Source organism: Chiloscyllium punctatum, chromosome 30 (genome assembly GCF_047496795.1).
Source record: "Chiloscyllium punctatum isolate Juve2018m chromosome 30, sChiPun1.3, whole genome shotgun sequence".
In the NCBI taxonomy this organism is placed as follows: domain Eukaryota; kingdom Metazoa; phylum Chordata; class Chondrichthyes; order Orectolobiformes; family Hemiscylliidae; genus Chiloscyllium; species Chiloscyllium punctatum.
This window is the reverse complement of record NC_092768.1, coordinates 42,507,787-42,528,834: the sequence shown is the minus strand read 5'-3', so window position 1 is coordinate 42,528,834 and position 21,048 is coordinate 42,507,787. Positions and strand designations below refer to the sequence as shown.

Below are 21,048 nucleotides of genomic sequence, written 5' to 3'. Positions count from 1 at the left end.
AAAATTCAGTGGCTCACTCATGGCCCAGTTCTGTTCTCAATAACAACGTTTGTTTGTTTTTCACCCCCACACCCCCATGTCTCAGGGAGAGAGGGTCTCCCGGGTTCAATCACTGAACAAGCTGCCAAGATCAATGGAGAGGCTATCTTCCACCCACAGCACCATGCTTATTCCTGAAGCAAACTTTTACAATGTCTCCTCTCAGCTCCCACAGAAATGAGTTGGGAGTGGGTGAAATGAAGCCTGAAAGTTCAAACAAACCCCCTGCTGAAAATTGGTCAAAAAATGGAGATTGGGAGAAATGTGGGAACTCATGAGACATGTAAGGTTGTGGGGCATGTCCGATAACGTGTTGAAAGCCAGTTGATAGGTAACCATAGACTGTCCAATGCATTCCCGTATTCCCCCCTCTCCCTGCCCTCACAAAATCTCATGCCCCATCTATACCACTGCTATGACCTCACATCACTCCCACCCGCCCCTCCATGACTCTTCCATAACCACTCTTCTGGTGATATGGTGCTGGAAAAAAACAGCCCCGGTCAGGCAGCAACTGAGGTGCAGGAGAGTTGAGATTTTGAGCATAAACTCTTCAATTATCCAGCTCTTCAACTCTCCTGCTCCTCGGATGTTGCCTGACTGGCTGTGCTTTTCCAGCACCATACTTTTGGACTCTGATCTCTGGCATTTGCAGTCCTCGCTTTCTCCTACTCTTCTGGCGATCACTCTTTGTTAGAACCTGTGGCTCGGGTGACTGACCTTCAGCAACTACAACCATCTTCCCTTTGTGATAGGTATGACTTCCCAACAGTTTTCCCTCGGATTCCACTTGATTTATATTTGGCCAGAGTTCTTTGATCCGCAGGTCAGTAAAATACTGCCTTGATGCCACGCATAGTCAAAATTTGCACAGTGACTGACCCTGTGATATTGATACACAGAAATTTGAAGTCCTCTTTGTGACAGAGGTTTGTCTGTGTCTGTAATCAGAGGTCGATAAGCCAAATTAATGACTTGTGGACATGTCTGTTTAATGTCTTTAAGCTGTATAATTGACAAGCAAGAAAACCAAAACTGATCAATGAGGTTGCTCGGTGCCACTGTCCCTTTTGAGAGCACCAATCGAGAAGTGGTATTTTGACAGTGAAACTTGCAGGAGTGAAACCAAAAGTTAAAGTGAGTTACAAGCAATCGAGATGGCCGCCTGTCAACCGAGCTTATCCCTGACCGAGGAACTGACCTGCTCCATCTGCCTGTCCCTGTTTGTGGAGCCGGTGCGGCTGCACTGTGATCACAATTTCTGCAGATCCTGCATCCAGCGGTGCTGGGCAAACCAGGGGGAGGCGGCGTCCTGCCCGGAGTGTCGCGCTGTTTGCCCCGGCAGAGGCTACACCACCAACAGGGTGTTGGCCAATCTCTGTGAGAAAGCCCGGCAGCTGGAGCTGAACCCGGGTCTGCAGCAGGAAGGGGGTTCCCGCTGTCTGGAACACGATGAGAAGCTGAAGCTGTTCTGTCAGGACGACCAGGCTCTGATCTGTGTCATTTGTCGAGATTCCCCCGCACACTCAGGCCACAGCTTCCTGCCTGTCGCTGATGCAGTGAGAAAGTACAAGGTAAGAGGCGAGAGAGAGGGAGAGAGAGCAATGTCAGTTTGTGACTGGGATTGCAGGAGTGAAGGGCTGCAGCCGCTTGTTGCGTTGCTTGAAGACTCGGGATCCCCGGATCTCTGCAATCGGACCGCTGGATCTCTCTCTCTCCAACCCGGTAACGGGGGTTCCATGCTGTTGAGCTGAGAGCCCACAAAGCAGTGCCCACATTCGTCCCCAGAATTTGATTGCTCAGTGTGGGGGACACGGTCAGATCCTGTGGTTTGTGGGTGTCTGACCCTGGGCTGGGTCATTTTGACTGCTGTCCTTTGTTTACCCTTGATCACCATTTTTTCTACGGTGCAGCAAGAGGCCCATTCGGTCGCTTTCTTATGCCTTCCCCTGCCCCCAAAGAAGACCCCTTGGTTATTGTGAATAAACATCCAGTGGCCCAATTCAATTACCCCTCCAACACTGGCTACTTTATGACTCCCCTCCCATGTCCTTCTACCTTCAGTGAATGATTCTTCAGTGAATGATTCTTCAGCACAGAGTTGCCAGAAAGCTCTCCAAAAGTTCAGGGTCACCAAACTGGTTGGAGATATTGGAGGACTGAAAACCTGTTTAATTGGAATATTTACGTTAAATCCTGCGATGATATGGACAACACGGCTTCATTGCCTTGTCTTTTCCCATAATCTGCCATTTCATTCCCCTTCAGACAATGATCTGCAAACCTTTTTAGGTTTGTGCACAGGAAGTGGGCGTCGCTCGCTAGGCCAGCATTCATTGCCCAGAGGGCAGTTGAGAGTTCAACCACATTGCTGAGATTCTGGAGTCACATGTAGGCCAGACCTGGTGAGGATGGCAGATTTCCTTCCCTCGAGGATATTAGTAAACCAGATGGGGTTTTTCTTCCACCAATCAATAATGGTCAGTCAGTCGATTCTAAATTCCAGTTTATTTTACTGAATACAAATTCCACATCTACTGCGGTAGGATTCAGAACCTGGGTCCCCGCGAACAGAGTTTCTCAATCGTTAGGAGAAAGTGAGGGCTGCAGATGCTGGAGATCAGAGTCAAAATGTGTGGCGCTGGAAAAGCACAGCAGGTCAGGCAGCATCCGAGGAGCAGGAGAGTCCAGACTCACAGCAACGTGTTTGACTCTGAACCATCCTCTGGGCACTGGAGGGTTGGCAGTAAATGCTGGCTTGGCCAGTGTTGCTCCCAAGCCACACTCTGTGAATGAATAATGAAAACTCAAAGGTGTTTTCATGTACTCTCAAGTCCCTCCTGGAGAATCGTGGCTGAATATGTTGTTTCCCCTTGTTTTTCTGACCAAAACGCTTTGCTTTACTCTACTCGACATTAAATTCCTTCTGCCCTTGCCCACGGTTTCCATTTTGTCTTCATCCTCCTGAAATTTCTGAGCACAACCCCTGACAATTCACAATAACACCGAAGTTGTGAAATGGTTGCCTGTATGTCTAATGTTTTAATACAGCTTAAGATAAACAGTGATCCTCATGCTGACCGTGAGGGAAATGCACCGTAAACTCTACCAGGTCAAAAGCAGCCACTCACCACAATGTTCTTGCACACCTTGTGTGCTGAAATGCAGAATACCTGGAGTTCGGCGTTATTACAACTGTTTATATTACCAATACAACATCATATTCTTACCAAGACTCTTAACGATTTTTATAGATGCGCTGTGGAAAGCATTCTATCCGTATGCATCACAGCTTGGTATGACAACTGCTCTGCCCAGGGCCATAAGAATCTACAGAGAGTTGTGAACACAGCTCAGTCTATCACTTTCCACCATTGACTCTGTCTGTACTTCTTGGTGCCTTGGGAAGGCAGCCAACATCATCAAATGGCCCTCCCACCCCGGTTGTAAGCTCTTCCAACCTCTTCCACTGGGCAGAAGATACAAATGCTTAAACACACGTACCAACAGATTCAAGAGCAGCTTCTTCCCCACTGATATTAGATTTACAAATGGACCTCTCAAATTTTAAATTTAAATGCTGATCTCGCTGTTTATGCTCCTTCTCTGCAGCCGTAACATTATATTTGTCACTCTGTTCTATCATGGGATGATCTGCCTGAAAAACAAGTCTTTTCACTGTACCTGGGTACATATGACAATAATAAATCAAATCAAATTATATTCCCCTGTGGGGCCATATGTACCTCCAACTCGCCTTAGTTACCACATTCCATGCAGACACAAGAAACTGAATTTTGGCCTGACGGCATTTCCTCTTACTCTGCATATGTTACAAACTCTTTTCAAATTGCTCTCTGTCTCTCTTCCTATTCTTTTTTCCTCTTGTTTTTCCTCCCTAAAGGTACTGCTTGATTTGCAAGCCTGTGCTAAGTTAGTTCAAATCCTCCCAACAGCACAAGAAAATTGTCGTACAAAAACATTTAACCCAGTTCAAAGCCCTACTGGCCTGTGCAGTTCCCAGCATCCCCAAACTGATTAGAGTACAAGTGCAAAACCTTCCATCTTCTCTCCAGCAATTTATTACGCTGCGATTTCAATATTCATGAGTATTACTAATGGCAGCAAACCGTGATTGCAATGTTTAAAAGAGACTTTTTATTCACACATGGGACATGGGCATCACTGACTGGCCAGCATTTATGACCCATTCTTGATTGCCCCTTAAGGTGGTGGTGGAGAACTGAATTCTTGAAACGCTGCATCCCACGTGCTGTTGGTAGACCCACAACGGCATTAAGGAGGGAATTCCATGATTTTGATCCAATGATGGAGGAGAAACAGTGATATATTTCCAAGTCAGGATGGGGAGTGACTTGGAAGGAAACTTGCAGCTGGTGGTATTTCCATGTATCTGCAACTTTCCAGATGTGAGTGATTGTCGGTTTGGAAGCTACTGTCTGAGGATCCTTACTGAATTTCTGCATCTTATAGATGGTGTGCACTGCTGTTACTGAGCATCAGTGGTAGAGAGAGTGGATGTTTGTGGATGTGGTGCCAATCAAATGGACTGCTTTGTCCTGGATGGTGTCAAGCTTCTTGAGTGTTGTTGGAGCTGCACCCATCCAGGCAAGTGGGTAAGATCCCATCATACCCCTGCCTTGTGCCTTGTAAATGATGGACAGGCTTTGGAGAGTCAGGAGGTGAGTTATTCGCTGCCAGTATTCCTAACCTCTGACCTGCTCTTGTAGCCATTCTATGGTGTATTTGAACATGACTGCTTCAGCATTTGAGGAGTCATGAATGGTGCTCAACATTGTGCAAGCATTGATGATCATTCCCACTTCTGACCTTATGATAGATGGGAGGTCATTGATGAAGCAGCTAAAGATGGTTGGGTCTTGGACACTCTACCGAGAGACTCCTGTAGAGATGCTGTGGTACTGACATGGCTGACCTCCAACAACTACCACCATCTTCCTATGTGCCAGGTATGACTCCAATCAGCAAATAGTTTGACCCCCTGACTCCCACTGATTCCAGTTTTTCAAGGGCTTCGTGATGCCACACTTGGTCGATGTGGCCTTGATACCAAAGGCTGTCCCTCTCACCTCACCCCTGGAATTTAGCTCTTTTGTCCATGTTTGAATCTAGTCTGTAATGAGGCAGGAGCTGAGTGGCCCTGGCAGAACCCAAACTTCTCACTGAGCAGGTTATTGCTGAGCAGGTGCTGCATGAGAGTACTGTTGATGACCCCTTCCATCACTTCACCAATGATCGAGAGTACACTGATAGAGTAATTGGTTGCGTTGGATTTGTCCTGCCTTTTGTGTACAGGACATATCTGGGCAATTTTCCACATTGTTGGGAAGATGTCAGTATTGTAAGTTGCTGGTTTCTCACCTGGTTGCCTAACACCTGTATGAAGGACCACATTCCTCTTTCAACGATGTAGTGGCAATTAAGATAGATTACAACTGCTGTTCATTCCCTTTCTCAGCCTTTGAGTGTTCTGCCACTGCTCAGTGATATCCTTTACCATGGCATCAGTGAGGCAGCACTCCTGCCTGCAGCAAAAATGCCCATCTGTTCCCCCTAGTGATTGAATTACCCTGTCTCTGTTGGTTCTCCAGTCTTCTGCCTGTCAACTACCTCAGCCTCACCTCGGCAGGCTCTGACAGCCCAACCCAAAGGAATCATCACTCTCACAAGTATTTCAGCTGCTTTGCCAGTCGGAATGAACGACACCCTTTACTATCTGCCTCCCCCTCTTTGCCCATTCTCACCCTTGCTGCACACCCTTAAGTTGGCAGAGTCGCCTCATCCAGAAGCATGCCGTCTTTCAGTCTTGACAAGAGGATGTGGGTTCAAATCCCACCAGGGCAACTGCTAAATACAAATCTGAAATTCAAAGCTGGCCTGTGCAGTTCCCAGCATCCACAAACTGACTATAGTACAAATCCAAAACCTTCCAGCTTCTCTCCAGCAATACATTACTCTGCGATTTCAATATTCACGAGTATTATTAATGGCAACAACCCGTGATTGCAATGTTTGAAGAGACTTTTTAAAGTTGTTTTAATGAAACAACTCTGCATCTGATTCACTAATGCCCTTTACAGAAGAAAGTCTGCTGTTTTTACGTGGTCTGTGATTCTATATCCACAGTAACATGGGTGTCTCTTCCTGTGTGATTATGGCCAAAGAGGCCACTCAGCTGTTTCCATGCTCCAAACAAAAGAGAGACCAACTCGCATCAACCAAGTCATCGGGAATGATAATTACAAACCTAACTCCTTGTAAAGTCTTCCTTGCTATTGGTGGTGTAGTGGACAGCGAAGAAGGTTACCTCCGAGTACAACAGGATCTTGATCAGATAGACCAATGGGCTGAGGAGTGGCAGATGGAGATTTATTTAGATAAATGTGAGGTGCTGCATTTTGGAATCGCAAATCTTAGCAGGATTTATACACTCAATGGTAAGGTCCAAGGGAGTGTTGCTGGACAAAGAGACCTTGGAGTGCAGGTTCATAGCTCCTTGAAAGTAGACAGGATAGTGAAGGTGTTTGGTATGCTTTCCTTTATTGGTCAGTGTATTGAGTACAGGAGTTGGGAGGTCTTGTTGCGGCTGTACAGGACGTTGGTTCGGCCAATTTTGGAATACTGCATGCAATTCTGGTCTCCTTCCTATCTGAAAGATGTTGTGAAACTTGAAAGAGTTCAGAAAAGATTTCCAAGGATGTTACCAGGGTTGGAGGATTTGAGCTATAGGGAGAGGCTGAATAGGCTGGGGCTGTTTTCCCTGGAGCGTCGGAGGCTGGGGGGTGACCTTATAAAAGTTTATAAAATCATGATGGGGATAGATAGGGTACATAGACAAAGTCTTTTCCCTGGGGTGGGGGAAGTCCAGACTAGAGGACATAGGTTTAGGGTGAGAAGGGAAAGATATAAAAGTGAACTAAGGGGCAACTTGTTCACGCAGAGGGTGGTACGTGTATGGAATGAGCTGCCAGAGAATGTGGTGGAGGCTGGTACAATTGCAGCATTCAAAAGGCATCTGGATGAGTATATCAGTAAGGAGGGTTTAGAGGGATATGGGGTCAAGAGTGTGGTGCTGGAAAAGCACAGCAGGTCAGGCAGCATCCAACGAGCAGGAGAATTGCCATTTTGATGTGAAGGGCTCTTGCCTGAAACATCGATTTTCCTGCTGTTCAGATGCTGCCTGACCTGCTGTGTTTTTCCAGCACCACACTCTCGACTCTGATCTCCAGCATCTACAGTCCTTGTTTTATCCTTCGAGGGATATGAGCCAAGTGCTGGTAAATGGGACGAGGTTCAGGTTATGATATCTGGACGGAGTTGGACCGAAGGGTCCGTTTTTGTGCTGTACATCTCCATGACTCTGAAACAGCTGGGGGGGTTGTGCCAACTTTTGGAGAGCTGTCCCACAGACTAGTCAAGCAATGGCCTGACATAGGTACGATCCATTGGTATTACTATCAGGCAATGTTCCGATGCTACCATCATCAGCCTTAAGTAATTCCTGTTGCAATGGCAGGACAGACCCAGCAGAGGTGGAGACACGGTCATACACAGTCAGCAGGGAGTTGCCCTGGGAGTCCTCCCTATGTCTACTTTGTCAATCTCCTTTAGCATCTTACATAGAACATAGAACAGGTCAGCACAAGGAAATGTCCTTCAGCCCACAGTGTTGTGCTGAACATGACACCAAAACAATCTAATCCCTTCAGCCTGCCCTTGGCCCATATCTCCCCATTCCTTGCATATTCATGTGCTTATCTAAACATTTCTTAAATACCCCTGTCGTCTCTGCCTCCATCACTGCCCCTCATTAACCTCAATTAGATCTCCTCTCATTCTTCTAAAGTCCACAGAGTAGGCCTGGACGGATATGTGGTAAGTAACGTCTAGGCCACAGTAGTTCCAGGCAGTGACTATGTCTCCAACAGAGAAGGTAACCATCTCCCTTTGATGCTCAATGGCATTACAACACTACGAACATCCGAGTGATTGGAGTAAACATAGAAATATTGTGGCTACAACAGCAGGTCAGGGGATAGGAATACCACAGCAAGCAACTCATCTCGTGTCTTCCCATTGTATGTGCACCATCTACAAGTACCAAGGTAAAAGGGTAATGGAATACTGGTGATTTGGAGATGCCAGTCTTGGACTAGGGTGTACAAAGTTAAAAATCACACAACACCAGGTTATAGTCCAACAGGTTTAATTGGAAGCACTAGCTTTCGGAGCGACATTCCTTCATCAGGTGGTTGGGGAGGACACAATTGTAAGGCACAGAATTTATAGCAAAAGTTTACAGTGTGATGTAACTGAAATTATACATTGAAAAATACCTTGGTTGTCTGTTGAGTCTTTCATCTGTTCGAATACCATAATAGTTTCACTTCTTTCATGTGTAAATCACAAACCCTATTTTTTAAAAAGTTGCATTCTCAGTTTAACTGTAACAGTGGTGTTAGCTAGACAATATGTTGAAGGTGTCAGCCCCCTGTGTTCTCTGTCTGTGCCATGATGTTTAGACTGATTCTAATCTAAAAAGTGAGTTAACAGAGTCTTATATGAATTCATGCAATTCAGTTTTTGAGCAAAGTACAATGTAACTCTGCAAGTACAAATTCACCCCACAAACGCGCGCGTGTGTGTGTGTGTGTAGTGAGTGTAGAGTGTCTTATGTCTGTGAGGGGGTGTGTGTGTGAGTGTGTGTGTCTGGGGTGGAGAGGTTATGAAAGTCTATGAGAGAGTGTATATGTGTGTGTATGAGTGTAAAGTGGTCTAAGTCTGCGAGGGGTTGCATGTGGGAGTGTGTGTGTGTGTCTGGGGTGGGGGGTTGTGAGTGTCTGTGAGAGAGAGTGGTCTAAGTGTCCCGCAGGGTTCAGTGTTGGGGCCGCAGCTGTTCACACTATATATTAATAATCTGGATGAAGGGACTGGGGGCATTCTAGCGAAGTTTGCCAATGATACAAAGTTGGTGGACAGACAGGTAGTACTGAGGAAGTGGGGAAGCTGCAGAAAGATCTAGACAGTTTGGAAGAGTGGTCCAGGAAATGGCTGATGGAATTTCAATGTGAGCAAATGCGAGGTCTTGCACTTTGGAAAAAATAATATAAGCATGGACTACTTTCTAAACAGTGAGAAAATTCGTAAAGCCAAAGTACAGAGGGATCTGGGAGTGCTAGTTGAGGATTCTCTAAAGGTAAACATGCAGGTTGAGTCCGTGATTAAGAAAGCGAATGCAATGTTGTCAATTATCTTAAGAGGGTTGGAATATAAAAGCACCATTGTGCTACTGAGACTTTATAAAGCTTTGGTTAGGCCCCATTTGGAGTACTGTGTCCAGTTTTGGTCCCCATACGTCAGGAGGGACATACTGGCACTGGAGCATGTCCAGCGGAGATTCCCACGGATGATCCCTGGAATGGTAGGTCTAACATACGAGGAACGGCTGAGGATCCTGGGATTGTGTTCATTGGAGTTTAGAAAATTAAGGGGAGATCTAATAGAAACTTACAAGATAATACATGGCTTGGAAAGGGTGGACGCTAGGAAATTGTTTCCGTTAGGCGAGGAGACTAGGACCCGTGGCCACAGCCTTAGAGTTAGAGGGGGTCAATTCAGAACAGAAATGCGGAGACATTTCTTCAGCCAGAGAGTGGTGGGCCTGTGGAATTCATTGCCGCAGAGTGCAGTGGAGGCTGGGACACTAAATGTCTTCAAGGCAGAAATTGATAAATTCTTGATGTCACAAGGAATTAAGGGCTACGGGGAGAATGCGGGTAAGTGGAGCTGAAATGCCCATCAGCCATGATTGAATGGCGGAGTGGACTCGATGGGCTGAATGGCCTTACTTCCACTCCTATGTCTTATGGTCTAAGTCTCTGAGGGGATGCATGTGTGAGTGTGGGAGTGTGTGTGTCTGTAAGGGTGTATGTGAGTGTCCGTGGATATGTGTGTCCGTGTGTATGTGTATGTATAACAGTGCATGTGTGTAGGAGTGTTTGTGTGTGTGTGTAGGACCCAAGGTCCCGGTTGAGGCCCTCCCTATGGGTACCGAACTTAGCTATCAGCCTCTGCTCGGCCACTTTCCTCTGCTGCCTGTCCCGAAGTCTGCCTTGGAGGATGGTCACCCGAAGGTCCGAGGCTGAATGTCCTGGACCACTGAAGTGTTCCCCAACTGGGAGGGAACCCTCCTGTCTGTTGATTGTTGTGCGCTGCCCATTCATCCGTTGTCGTAGCCTTTGCTCGGTTTCCCCAATGTACCATGTCTCAGGGCATCCTTGCCTGCAACGTACAAGATAGACACCGTTGGCTGAGTCACATGAGTACCTGCCATGTACAAGGTGGGAGGTGTCCCCACGCGTAATGGTGGTATCCATGTCCACTCTGACACATCTTGCAGTGTCCACCATGACAGGGTTGTATGGAGTTGTCCTGAGAGCCAGGCAGCTTGCTACGAACAATGATCTGTTTGAGGTTTGGCGGTTGTTTAAAGGCAAGTAGTGGAGGTGTGAGGAAGGCCTTGGTGAGGTGCTCATCCTCATTGATAATGTGTTGCAGGTCACGAAGAACATGGCATAGTTTTTCAGCTCCTGGGATGTACTGGACAATGAAGGGTACCCGGTCGGTTGCAGCACATTTCTGTCTCCTGAGGAGGTCATTACGGTTCCTTGTTGTGGCACGTTGGAACTGGCAGTCGATGAGTTGGGCATCGTACCCTGTTCTTGTGAGGGCATCCCTGAATACTTCCAGGTGCCTGTCACGTTCCTCCTCATCTGAACAGATCCGGTGTATGCGTAGGGCTTGTCCATAGGGGATGGCTGTTTTAATATGTTTTGGGTGGAAGCTGGAGAAGTGTAGCATTGTGAGGTTGTCTGTGGGTTTGTGGGTAGAGTGTGGTGCTGAGGGCTCCATCCTTGATGGAGATACATGTGTCCATGAATGAGACAGATTGTCGAGAGTAGTCCATGGTGTGTTTGATGGTGGGATGAAACTTGTTGATGTCACTGTGTAGTTTTATCAGTGACTCCTCGCCATGGGTCCAGAGGAAGAAAATGTCATCAATGTATCTGGTGTACAATGTTGGTTGGAGGTCCTGCATAGAGAAGAAGTCTTGTTTGAACCTGTGCATGAAGATGTTGGTATATTGGGGTGCAAATTTGGTCTCCGTGGCTGTTCCGTGTGTCTGGATGAAGAACTGGTTGTCAAAGGTGAAGACGTTGTGATCGAGGATAAAGTGGATGAGTCGTAGGAAGGTGTTCGGAGATTGGCAGTTATTGGTGTTGAGTACTGAAGCTGTTGCCGTTGTGCCATCATTGTGGGGAATGCTGGTGTAGAGTGCTGAAACATTCCATTGTGACGAGGAATGTTCCCGGTTTGACTGGTCCATGGGTGCTGAGTTTCTGTAAGAAATCCGTGGTGTCGAGACAGAAGCTTGAGATCCCCTGTACCATAGGTTCCAAGATGCCTTCCACATAGCTGGAGAGATTCTCACACAGGGTCCCATTGCCTGATACGGTGGGACGTCCTGGTGTGTTGGCTTTGCGTACCTTTGGAAGGCAGTAGATGTCACCTACATGAGAAGTACGTGGGATGAGAACACATAGGGAACTCCAAAGGACTGGATCCAAAGTTCTGATCGATGTGTTTAGTTCATGGGTGTGTCCTTTGGTCGGATCAGCTGGTAGTTGCCTGTAGTGTTCCTGGTTGTTCAGTTGTCGGTACACTTCCTTGCAGTCGTCTGCTCTATTCTGAATGACAATGGCTCCTCCTTTATCTGCTGGTTTGATGATAATGTTGTGATTGGTTTTGAGAGCCTGGATGGCATTGCTTTGTGAACAGGTGATGTTTTGCTCTACCTTGTGGGTACGGCTGATGAATCTAGCATTTATATATTTCCTGACGGTTTGAGCTTACACGTCAAGCCCAGGGCAGCGGCCCTGCGGTGGGGTCCAAGTTGACACCTTCCTTGGTCGCTCCTCCACAGATCCCTGTGATGACTGTTCCAGTTCATCAGTGGGCTCATGGAATACTGGATTGCCTGGATGGGTGTAACTCCAACAGCACTTGATTAGCAGCACACCCACCATTCTCAGCTTTCACTGGCTTCACCACTATGTACAACACTAACAGTGTGTAAGCCCCTTCTAAACCCACAATCACTTCCACCTCGTTGGACATGAGTGCCAGATGTATGGGAATACTACCACCTGCAAATTCCCTCCACCCCACAGACCATCTTGACTTGGAAACCTATCATCAGACGCTCTTTGGTCTGTCTGAAACCTGTTGATCTTCCAGTTGAAGGAGTTGACCCCGACCGAGTGTTGCAGACTGGCACATTCCAAGGTCCAGGACTACGTGTTGAGGGACGCGCTGAAGCTTGGGGCAGCTGCCGCCAAGGCGCAGTGGGGAAAAACCACCGTGTAACATCGGCCTGCCCAAGCACAGGGGGCCTACGCAGTAAGGGGGCTCTGCTGACGCCTCAGCTAAATATATGGATAGTAAACATACAGACCTGTATATATGAATGATTAATTCCGATCTCTGTATGTAAAGAAATGAAATGTGTGCCTATGAATGGCACCACCAATTGTATAGATCATCAAAATATTTTATGAATAAAGTATATTTTTGAAATTAAAAAAATCATTCCTTCGGTGTCACTGGGTTAAACTCCTGGAACTCCTTCTGAAACCACATTGCAGATCTACCTGCAGCACATGGCCTGCAGCAGTTCAAGAAGGCAGCTCACCACCACCTTCACCAAGTCGTTTCAGGATAGGAAGTAAATTCTGGCCAAGCCGATGATGTGATCAAAAACGAATAAATACTGTCTTGTCAAAATCACTTCTGATATTGATAGTAATTAAGTCAGCTTTATAGTTTAAGTTAAAATCCTCCAGGTATATTCACCCACCTCATCTCTTTCTCCTGTGATGATTTTGTTTTGCCTAATTCAGGCATGCAGCCTTATCCTAAGGCAATAAAAACAGAAAACACTCAAAAAGCTCAGCAAGTCAGGAGGGTGATGGAATACTCCCCTCTTGCCTGGATTGGTGCATCTCCATCAACACTCAAAGAGCTTGACACCATCCAGGACAAAGCAGCCCGCCTTGATTGGCTCCACATCCACAAGCGTCCCTTCCCTTCACCACCGATGCTCAGGAGCAGTAATGTGTACTATTTACAAAATTTAACCAAAGATCCTTAGACGACACCTTCCCATGACCACTTCCATCGAGAAGGACAAAGGCAGCAGATACATGGGAACAACACCACCTCCAAGTTCTCTCGCTATCCTGACTTGGAAGTGTATCGGCATTCCTTCACTGTCACTGGGTCCGAATCCTGGAATTCCCTCTCTAAGGGCATTTTGGGTCACCCCACAGCAGGTGGACTGCATCGGTTCAAGATGGCAGCTCACCACTAGCTTCTGAAGGGCAATTAGGGGTGGGTAATAAATGGTGGCCCCAGCCAGCGATTCCCACATCCCACAACATGAAGACATTATTAAAAAAAGCCAGGCAGCAACTGTGGAATTTTTACCAGCACTTTCTTCATTATCAGCTGTCCACCATCTGCAGTGTTATCCTGACCCAGTGAAAGCCCTTCATCAGGTTTCTCATTCACTGCTACCTCTTCCCAAATTATAAAAGCTAGTGTCTCCTTGTGCCTGACTGGGTTGTGGTATAAAAGTAGAGATTACAATAGTTGATGGTGAGATCTGATTTCATTCCAGAATGAACTGAAAGAGCTCTTGAGTTCCGAGGACGACGACTTGAAAATGATATGCATATTAAAACAAAAACAGGCGAAAGAGATTTCAAAACTGGGTGTGAGTATTACTTCAGCTCCCTTTAAGCACAGCAATCTGTGAACAACCCACCATTTAAACCATTCTCTCACTGTCTTAGCAATTCACAGCATCCCTGGAGAAAGACATCTCCGCAAAGTTTGCCAAGATTCACCAATATCTCAAAGACAAGGAGAAGCATTCAATTAATCGGCTGAGGAGACAAAAGGAGGAAGATCAGCGACGATTGGAAGAGAATATGAAACAAATAGAAGAAGTTGCTGCACTTTTTGAAACTCTTATGAGCTTTGTTGCAGACAATGAGCAGAATACTGGCATCTCCTTTCTCAAGGTGACTTTTTTATATATACAGCCCAATCTCCAAGCTTTTAGTACAGTGTACCATTTTACAACCCCATCACAACATTTGGCAAAGAGGGGTTAGTCAGGACTGGGCTTGATGTGCAGGGGTGGGGGGAATGTTCCACACTGTCAGTGCTTCGTTTTAGTCACAGTGCAGCTGGAACCTGAGTAAAGGTGAATTACTGAGCCTCTTGCAGGTCCCCGATGTGTTTTCAATGTTCATAAAGAACTGAGGGGCTGAAGGTAAGCACTGACACTGAGAAACTAGCCAACATCTTCAAACACGTACATGTTGTGTTGGCTTCTCCCAGTTTGACAGCAATCTATAGTCATTGATCCCTACAGTGCGGAAACAGGCCCTTCAGCCCAACACTGACTCTCCAAAGATTAAGCCACCCTGACCCATTCCCCTACCCTATTGCTCTACATTTCCCCTGCACCGGGCGGCACAGTAGCTCAGTGGTTAGCATTGCTGCCTCACGGCACCAGGGATCTGGGTTCGATTCCAGCCTCGGGCAACTGTCTGTGTGGAGTTTGCACATTTTCCCTGTGTCTGCATGGGTTTCCTCCGGGTGCTCCAGTTTCCTCCCACAGTCCAAACATGTGCAGGTTAGGTGAATTGGCCAAGCTAAATTGTCCATAGTATTCAAGGATGTGTAGGTTAGATGCATTAGTCGGGGGTAAATGTAGAGTAATGGGGTGGAGGAGTGGGTCTGGGTGGGTTGCTGTTCGAGGGTCAGTGTGGACTTGTTGGGCTGAAGGGCCTGTTTCCACATGGTAGGGATTCTATGACTAATGCACCTAACTTACACATCCCTGAACACTATGGACAATTTAACATGGCCAGTTCACCTACCCTGGACTGTGGGAGGAAACTGGAGCACCTGAAGGAAACCCACACAGACACAGGAAGAATGTGCCAACTCCACATAGATGGTCACCCAAGGCTGGAATCAAACCAGGGTCCCCGGTGCTATGTGGCAGCAGTGCTAACCACTGAGCCACTGTGCCACCCTTGAGTGAGTGAGCCCCATGAGTGTTAACCCTGGCAGCAGAAATGTGTTTGGATTCACGGGACTAACGCCCGAGAGCAGTGATGTGTCGGAAAGGATCAATAAATTCTCAATAAAAACATAAAGAACTACAGGTACTGTGAATCAGAAACAGAAACAGAAAATGCTGGAGAAGCTCAGCAGCTCTGGCAGTGTCTGTGGAGAGAGATCAGAGTTAACATTTCAGGCCAAGTGACCCTTCCTGAGAACTCAGTAAATTCTCAATGTGTTCAGTAGCGGAGGAAAACCTGTCAAGTGCACTCAGAGTTGGGGAGGAGATGGAGTAGCTATCACATCATTGAATCTAGTCAGTGAAAATTCCACCCAAAACCCTTCGTATTTTTCAGGAATTACTGGGTAATCATTAAGAAAACAAAATACAGTTGAAACATCTATTTGTTAAAATGCTTCTAATTCTCTCACCTGCAGAAATTGGAAAGATTGAAAGAAAAGTGAGTATCAAATGCAAGCCCATATACAGATTTACACATTGATCACAGTTTGTGCCCAGGAACAAGTGATTAAATTAATCCCATTTGAACAGATACAAGGACAAAGTGAAGGAATTGGAAATTTTCCAGCACAACAATGAGGTGGAGATGGTGGAGTTTGAGAGAGAGAAGTACACAGGGTTTCAAAGCCCCTTACTGTGCGCAGTGTGGAAGGAAATGAAACCAATCATTGCTCCAGGTAAGAAGCTGCAAGCAGGAAGAGGGGGGTTGAAGCGAACCGGTGATGAGACGGGGTGAGGTGAGGGGAGATATGGTCAAGCAAAGGGAGGCAGGAATGCGATGTAGCACAGCAGCAACTTGAGGAATGATTGCAAAGTGTGGCGGAATGGGTCAGACTGTAGCCATGTTAAAAACAAAGGCATCGGCAGGTGAGGCCAGAAATTATTGAAAAGAGAAGGAAATGGGTTTAAGGCCCTGTACCTGAATGTACGCAGCATTCATAACAAAAAGGATGAACTGTTAACATCGATGGAGATGAATATTTATGACCTGATATGCATTACATGGTTGACTGTATGAACAGGGAAAGAGAGGAGGCCACTTGACCCTTTGACCCAGCTCTTTCTTCCAATAAGATCAGATTTTAACCTCAGCTCCACACTCCTGCATGTCTCTGATAATCTTGCGCTCCCTTGGTAACCAAGAATCTACCTACTTGTACCTTGGAAATGTTTAACGATTCTGCATCCATTGCCTTTTGTGGAAGGGAATTCCAAAGACTGTATCCTTTGAGGAAGGAAATGATCCGTACTCATCCCTGCCTTAAATAGGCGGCCCGTTATGATCCTTAGTTCTAGATTCTACCACAAGAGAAACAGACCCTTCGGTCCAACTCATCCGTGCTGACCAGATATCCAAAATTAATCTAATCCAATTTGCTAGCATTTGGCCCATATCCTTCCAAGCCCTTCCTATTCATATACCCATCCAAAAGCCTTTTAAATGTTGCAATTGTAAGGCCTCCACCACATCCTCTGGCAGCTCATTCCACACACTACCCTGTCCATGACAAGGTTGCCCCTTCGGTCTCTTTTAAATCTCACCTTAAAGCTACGCTCTCTAGCTTTGGACTCCCCTATGCTGGGAAAAAGACCTTGGCTTTACACCCTATCCATGCCCCTTATGATTTTATAAACATCTCCAAGAGGAATCGGTCTGGTAAACCTTCACTGCACTCCATCCATAACCAGAACATCTTTCCTCAGGTAAGGAGACCAAAACTGCATTCCAGGTGTGGTCTCACCAATGCCCCGTTTAATTGCAGAAAGATATCCCTGCTCCTGTACTCAGATCCTCTCACTCTGAAGGCCAACATACTATAGTATGTTGTTCCCTGTTGCTCCTGCATGCTTACATTAAGTGACTGGTGTATGAGGAAACTCAGGTCTCTCTTAATTTATAACCATTCAGCTAATAATCCATCTTCCCATTTCCCAAAGTGGATAACCTCACACTTATCCAACTTCATATTGCATCAGCAATGTGTTTGCTCACTCACCCGACCTGTCCAAATCACGGTTTGGCATCTCCGCATCCTTCTCGCAGCCTTGTGTCATCTGCAAATCTGGGGCTATAACATTTAGTTTGCTCATCGAAATCGTTAATTTATATTGTGAATAGCGAGAGCCCTGACACTGATCCCTGCTGTATCCCACAATTCATGTCTGCCATTCGGAAAAAGACCTGTCTCTTTCTACATGAAAACTGAAAGAGCTGTGGACGCTGGAAATCAGAAACAAAAACAGAAGCTGCTGAAAAAGCTGAGGAAGCCTCACTCGACCTGAAACGTTAACTCTAAACAGATGCTGCCAGACCTGCTGAGCTTTTCCAGCAATCTCCGTTTTTGTTCCTGTTAATTTCTACTCTCTGTTCCCTCTTCATTTTAATACACTACCCAATCCCATGCACTTCAATTTTACACACGAGTCTCGAACATGGGACCTTATCAAAAGCCTTTCAAAAATCCAAATAAACCACATCCACTGGCTTCCCCTCATCAACTCTATGAGGTGCGTCCTTGAAGAATTCCACTAGATTTGTCAAACATGATTTCACTTTTGTAAATCCATACTGACTCTGTTTAATTCTGCCGCTATTTGCTGAGTAAAACTTAACATAATGTGTTTTAATTTTCCCTAGATGCTATCTCCCTGACCCTGGACTCAAACACAGCACATCCAGGCCTCATCCTGTCTGAAGACCGAACCAGTGTGAGATATGGTAGCAGACAATTACAGCTTCCTAATAATCCGGAGAGATTCGACACGGCTCCGTATGTCCTGGGATTGCAGGGATTCACTTCCGGGAAACATTACTGGGAAGTGGAGGTCAAGGACAAGGCTGAGTGGGATGTGGGTGTGGTCAGAAAGTCAGCCAGTCGGAAGGGAAAGATAACACTAGATCCTAAAACTGGATACTGGATTGTGTTGCTGAAAAATGGGAATGAATACAGAGCCAGTCAAAGTCCATTAGTCCCCCTGAGTCCGAGTGTGAAACCCAGGACCATCGGAGTTTACCTGGACTATGAGGGAGGCCTAGTGACCTTTTACAATGCTGATGACATGTCTGTACTCTACACATTCACTGACACATTCACCGAGAAACTCTTTCCTTTATTCTCTCCTGGAGTGTACAAAGCAGGTACAAACGTTGCCCCTCTTAAACTCCATCGTTTCGGACCATAGATCCCTAAATTCTTGTCAGAGCAAGAAGGGATAGAGTGCTGACATTGACCCCCAATAAGGTGAGAGAGGGGTAAAATGGCCATTTTATGAAATGTGATCTGTGGAGTGAAGTAGAGAGTAGCTCAGCAACAAGAGCTTCCCCAGCACTGCCTATGAGCCATGGAAGCAGGAATTAAAGCCTTGTCCCAAATCCTCCTTCCCCCTTCAAGCAAGATGCTGTAGCTAAATCACTACAAGTTACCTTTAGTTTGGCTACTTATGAAGAAATCTCTCAGTTGGTTAAGTACGAAATTAATGATTTAAACATTATTGCAGCCAAACATTACAGCCAAAAAGGACCCCTCAGGGAGGCAAGTTAAGCTTCACAACTCAACAGGGCTATTATCGAAACTGAGATGAGGAGTTTCTTCTCTCAAGAGGGTTGTGAGTCTTTGCACCTCCTTCCTCTCAGAAAGCTGTGGCGGTAGAGTCCTTGTGTATATTCAAGACTGAGACAGCTAAATTCTTGATCAGCGGGGGAATCAAAGGTTTATAGGGTTAGGTCAGGAAAGTAGAATGTTCGGAATGTCAGACAGGTATGGAAACCACTTTGAGGACCCTGACCATGCTGTCCTCTGAGGTAACTATGTTTTAGCGGAGTTGTTTTCTAACTGAAGTTGTTTACAAGAATTCTTTTGTTGATCTTGCTGCTGTATCCTCTCACCTACACTCTCTATATGGGAGCTCTGTTAGAACCGCACCACTAGTTATCTGCTATTAACTTCTGCTAACAGTATGCTACATCACAGCCTAATGTTGTTAGACCACCTAATGTTGTTAGACATGCATTGTTCTGTAACTAACAGTAGGTCACTTGTAATCCTATATAACCTGTGAGACCCTGTAGCTTGGCGGAGAGGTCGTGGTTTTGAGTGGTCACTGCTCTCTTCCCGTGATATCATGAATATACGCGTCAATTACTCAAGGCCTGCACATGAGATTTAATCAGCGAGAAACAGAAAACTGCTACAACAATAGACCATCATCGATTGAAGCAAGCTGAAGGGGCTGAATGGCCCCCTCCTGTTCCAATTTCTCATGGTTGGAAGGTCTTGCAAAGAGGCCAGAGGTGGTATTTCCCGATGCTTTCGTGCTGTGGATTATCTAAGTCTCTGAAGCATGCAGGAACCCAGGTTTCACTACTGCCCAATCAACAATGACCTCAGTCTCAGGTTTGAGATGTTGGTTGCTGATGTTTTAAATGAGAGCATGGTCTCGGGACTGTGCCTCCCTGTCAATGCTTCCAATTGATTGCTTTTTTGAAAGGCCATTCAGGGGTGTTATTACACACCTCTGGAGCAAGTGGACTGGCCTTCTGCTTCACAAGCGCCCTCCCTTTGGAATGCTCTTTAGAAGTATTATAACTATAGGCAGGACAGACTGCAGCAATGTAAGGACCTGATTCCCCTAGCTGATATCCCAGCATCGCGACTAGGCAACCTGAGCCATTAATGTTCGAATCATAGAATCCCTTCAGCACGGAAGCAGGCCATTTGGCCCATCAAGTCCACACCGATCCTCTGAAGAGCATCCCACCGTTGGCCAACTCCTCTGTAAGCCGACATTTCCCATGTCCGATTCACCTAACTTGCACATCCCTAAACACTGGGGCAACTTAGCATGGCCATTCTCACAACTGAACTTATTGCATCTCATACTAATAAAGCTGCTCCACCATCTTTTCATCCTTGCCTATCCTTTCAAAACGTCATATATGTAGTTCTCAACTTTATATAAATATCCTCTGTATTAGCTACAAGAGCATACCATTAATTCATTTATATGGCTTCTAATATTACAAGATTTAAGTAAAGAGTCATTACTTTTGCCTTTTCCGCCCTTTGACTCTGTTTGCTAATTTTATGTGCTCATACACTGGGCCCCAGGCCTGACACAGAATGAAACCAAAATGGATTCTCAAGGGATACAAACAGGTAACACATCCATCTTAACAGAGGTGACAATGGTAAAAAGACACTGACTACCTCATACCATACAGACTTCCTTTGGCAGAGAATTGAAAGAGGAATAGTATCTTAAATAAAAGAATATTCTACCTCTCCTCCCAACCAAACCTGTCTTCCCTTTTAATAGACAACTAATGGTATACAGAGGCACAGCATTTGCAAATCTGTCTTTGCTTGCCTATTACATACATATTTTTATGTGCAAAGATTATATACACATTGCAATTTCTGCTTTTTGACTATGATTTGAAGTATTAAATTGTGAAAAAAATTGGTTGCTGAGGCGTTTCCGAATATGTATAGCAAACAATAAGAAATATACTGCAAGTGATTGCATTTACCAGTAGCATGCCTATTTCATTCTAAGACAGCCATTGTTTTCCATTGTTTTAATAAATGACACTTTTTCTTCATAAAATCATATCTGACATTTTTTGGCAAAAAGCCGATAGGTTAATAATAAGTGCATTCATAGAGGGGAGCTTTTTCCTAGTTTTATCAGTATTTGGCGGGGGGGGGGTTAAATCTGACGAATTCAGTCAATTCAGTTCACTCCTG

The 21,048-nt window shown here is 45.8% G+C and overlaps 1 protein-coding gene across 1 annotated transcript; it reads left to right on the top strand.

Annotated features, from left to right (window-relative positions):
- The first annotated feature begins 1,165 nt into the window (after positions 1-1,165).
- LOC140455448 (nuclear factor 7, brain-like) lies at positions 1,166-20,908 on the top strand. The gene is made up of 6 exons (XM_072550322.1): positions 1,166-1,613; positions 13,820-13,915; positions 13,995-14,225; positions 15,718-15,740; positions 15,833-15,978; positions 17,940-20,908. Exons 1-6 carry the CDS (start codon positions 1,197-1,199, stop codon positions 18,482-18,484), a joined length of 1,458 nt encoding a protein of 485 aa, XP_072406423.1. The 5' UTR covers positions 1,166-1,196; the 3' UTR covers positions 18,485-20,908.
- Positions 20,909-21,048: the final 140 nt, after the last annotated feature.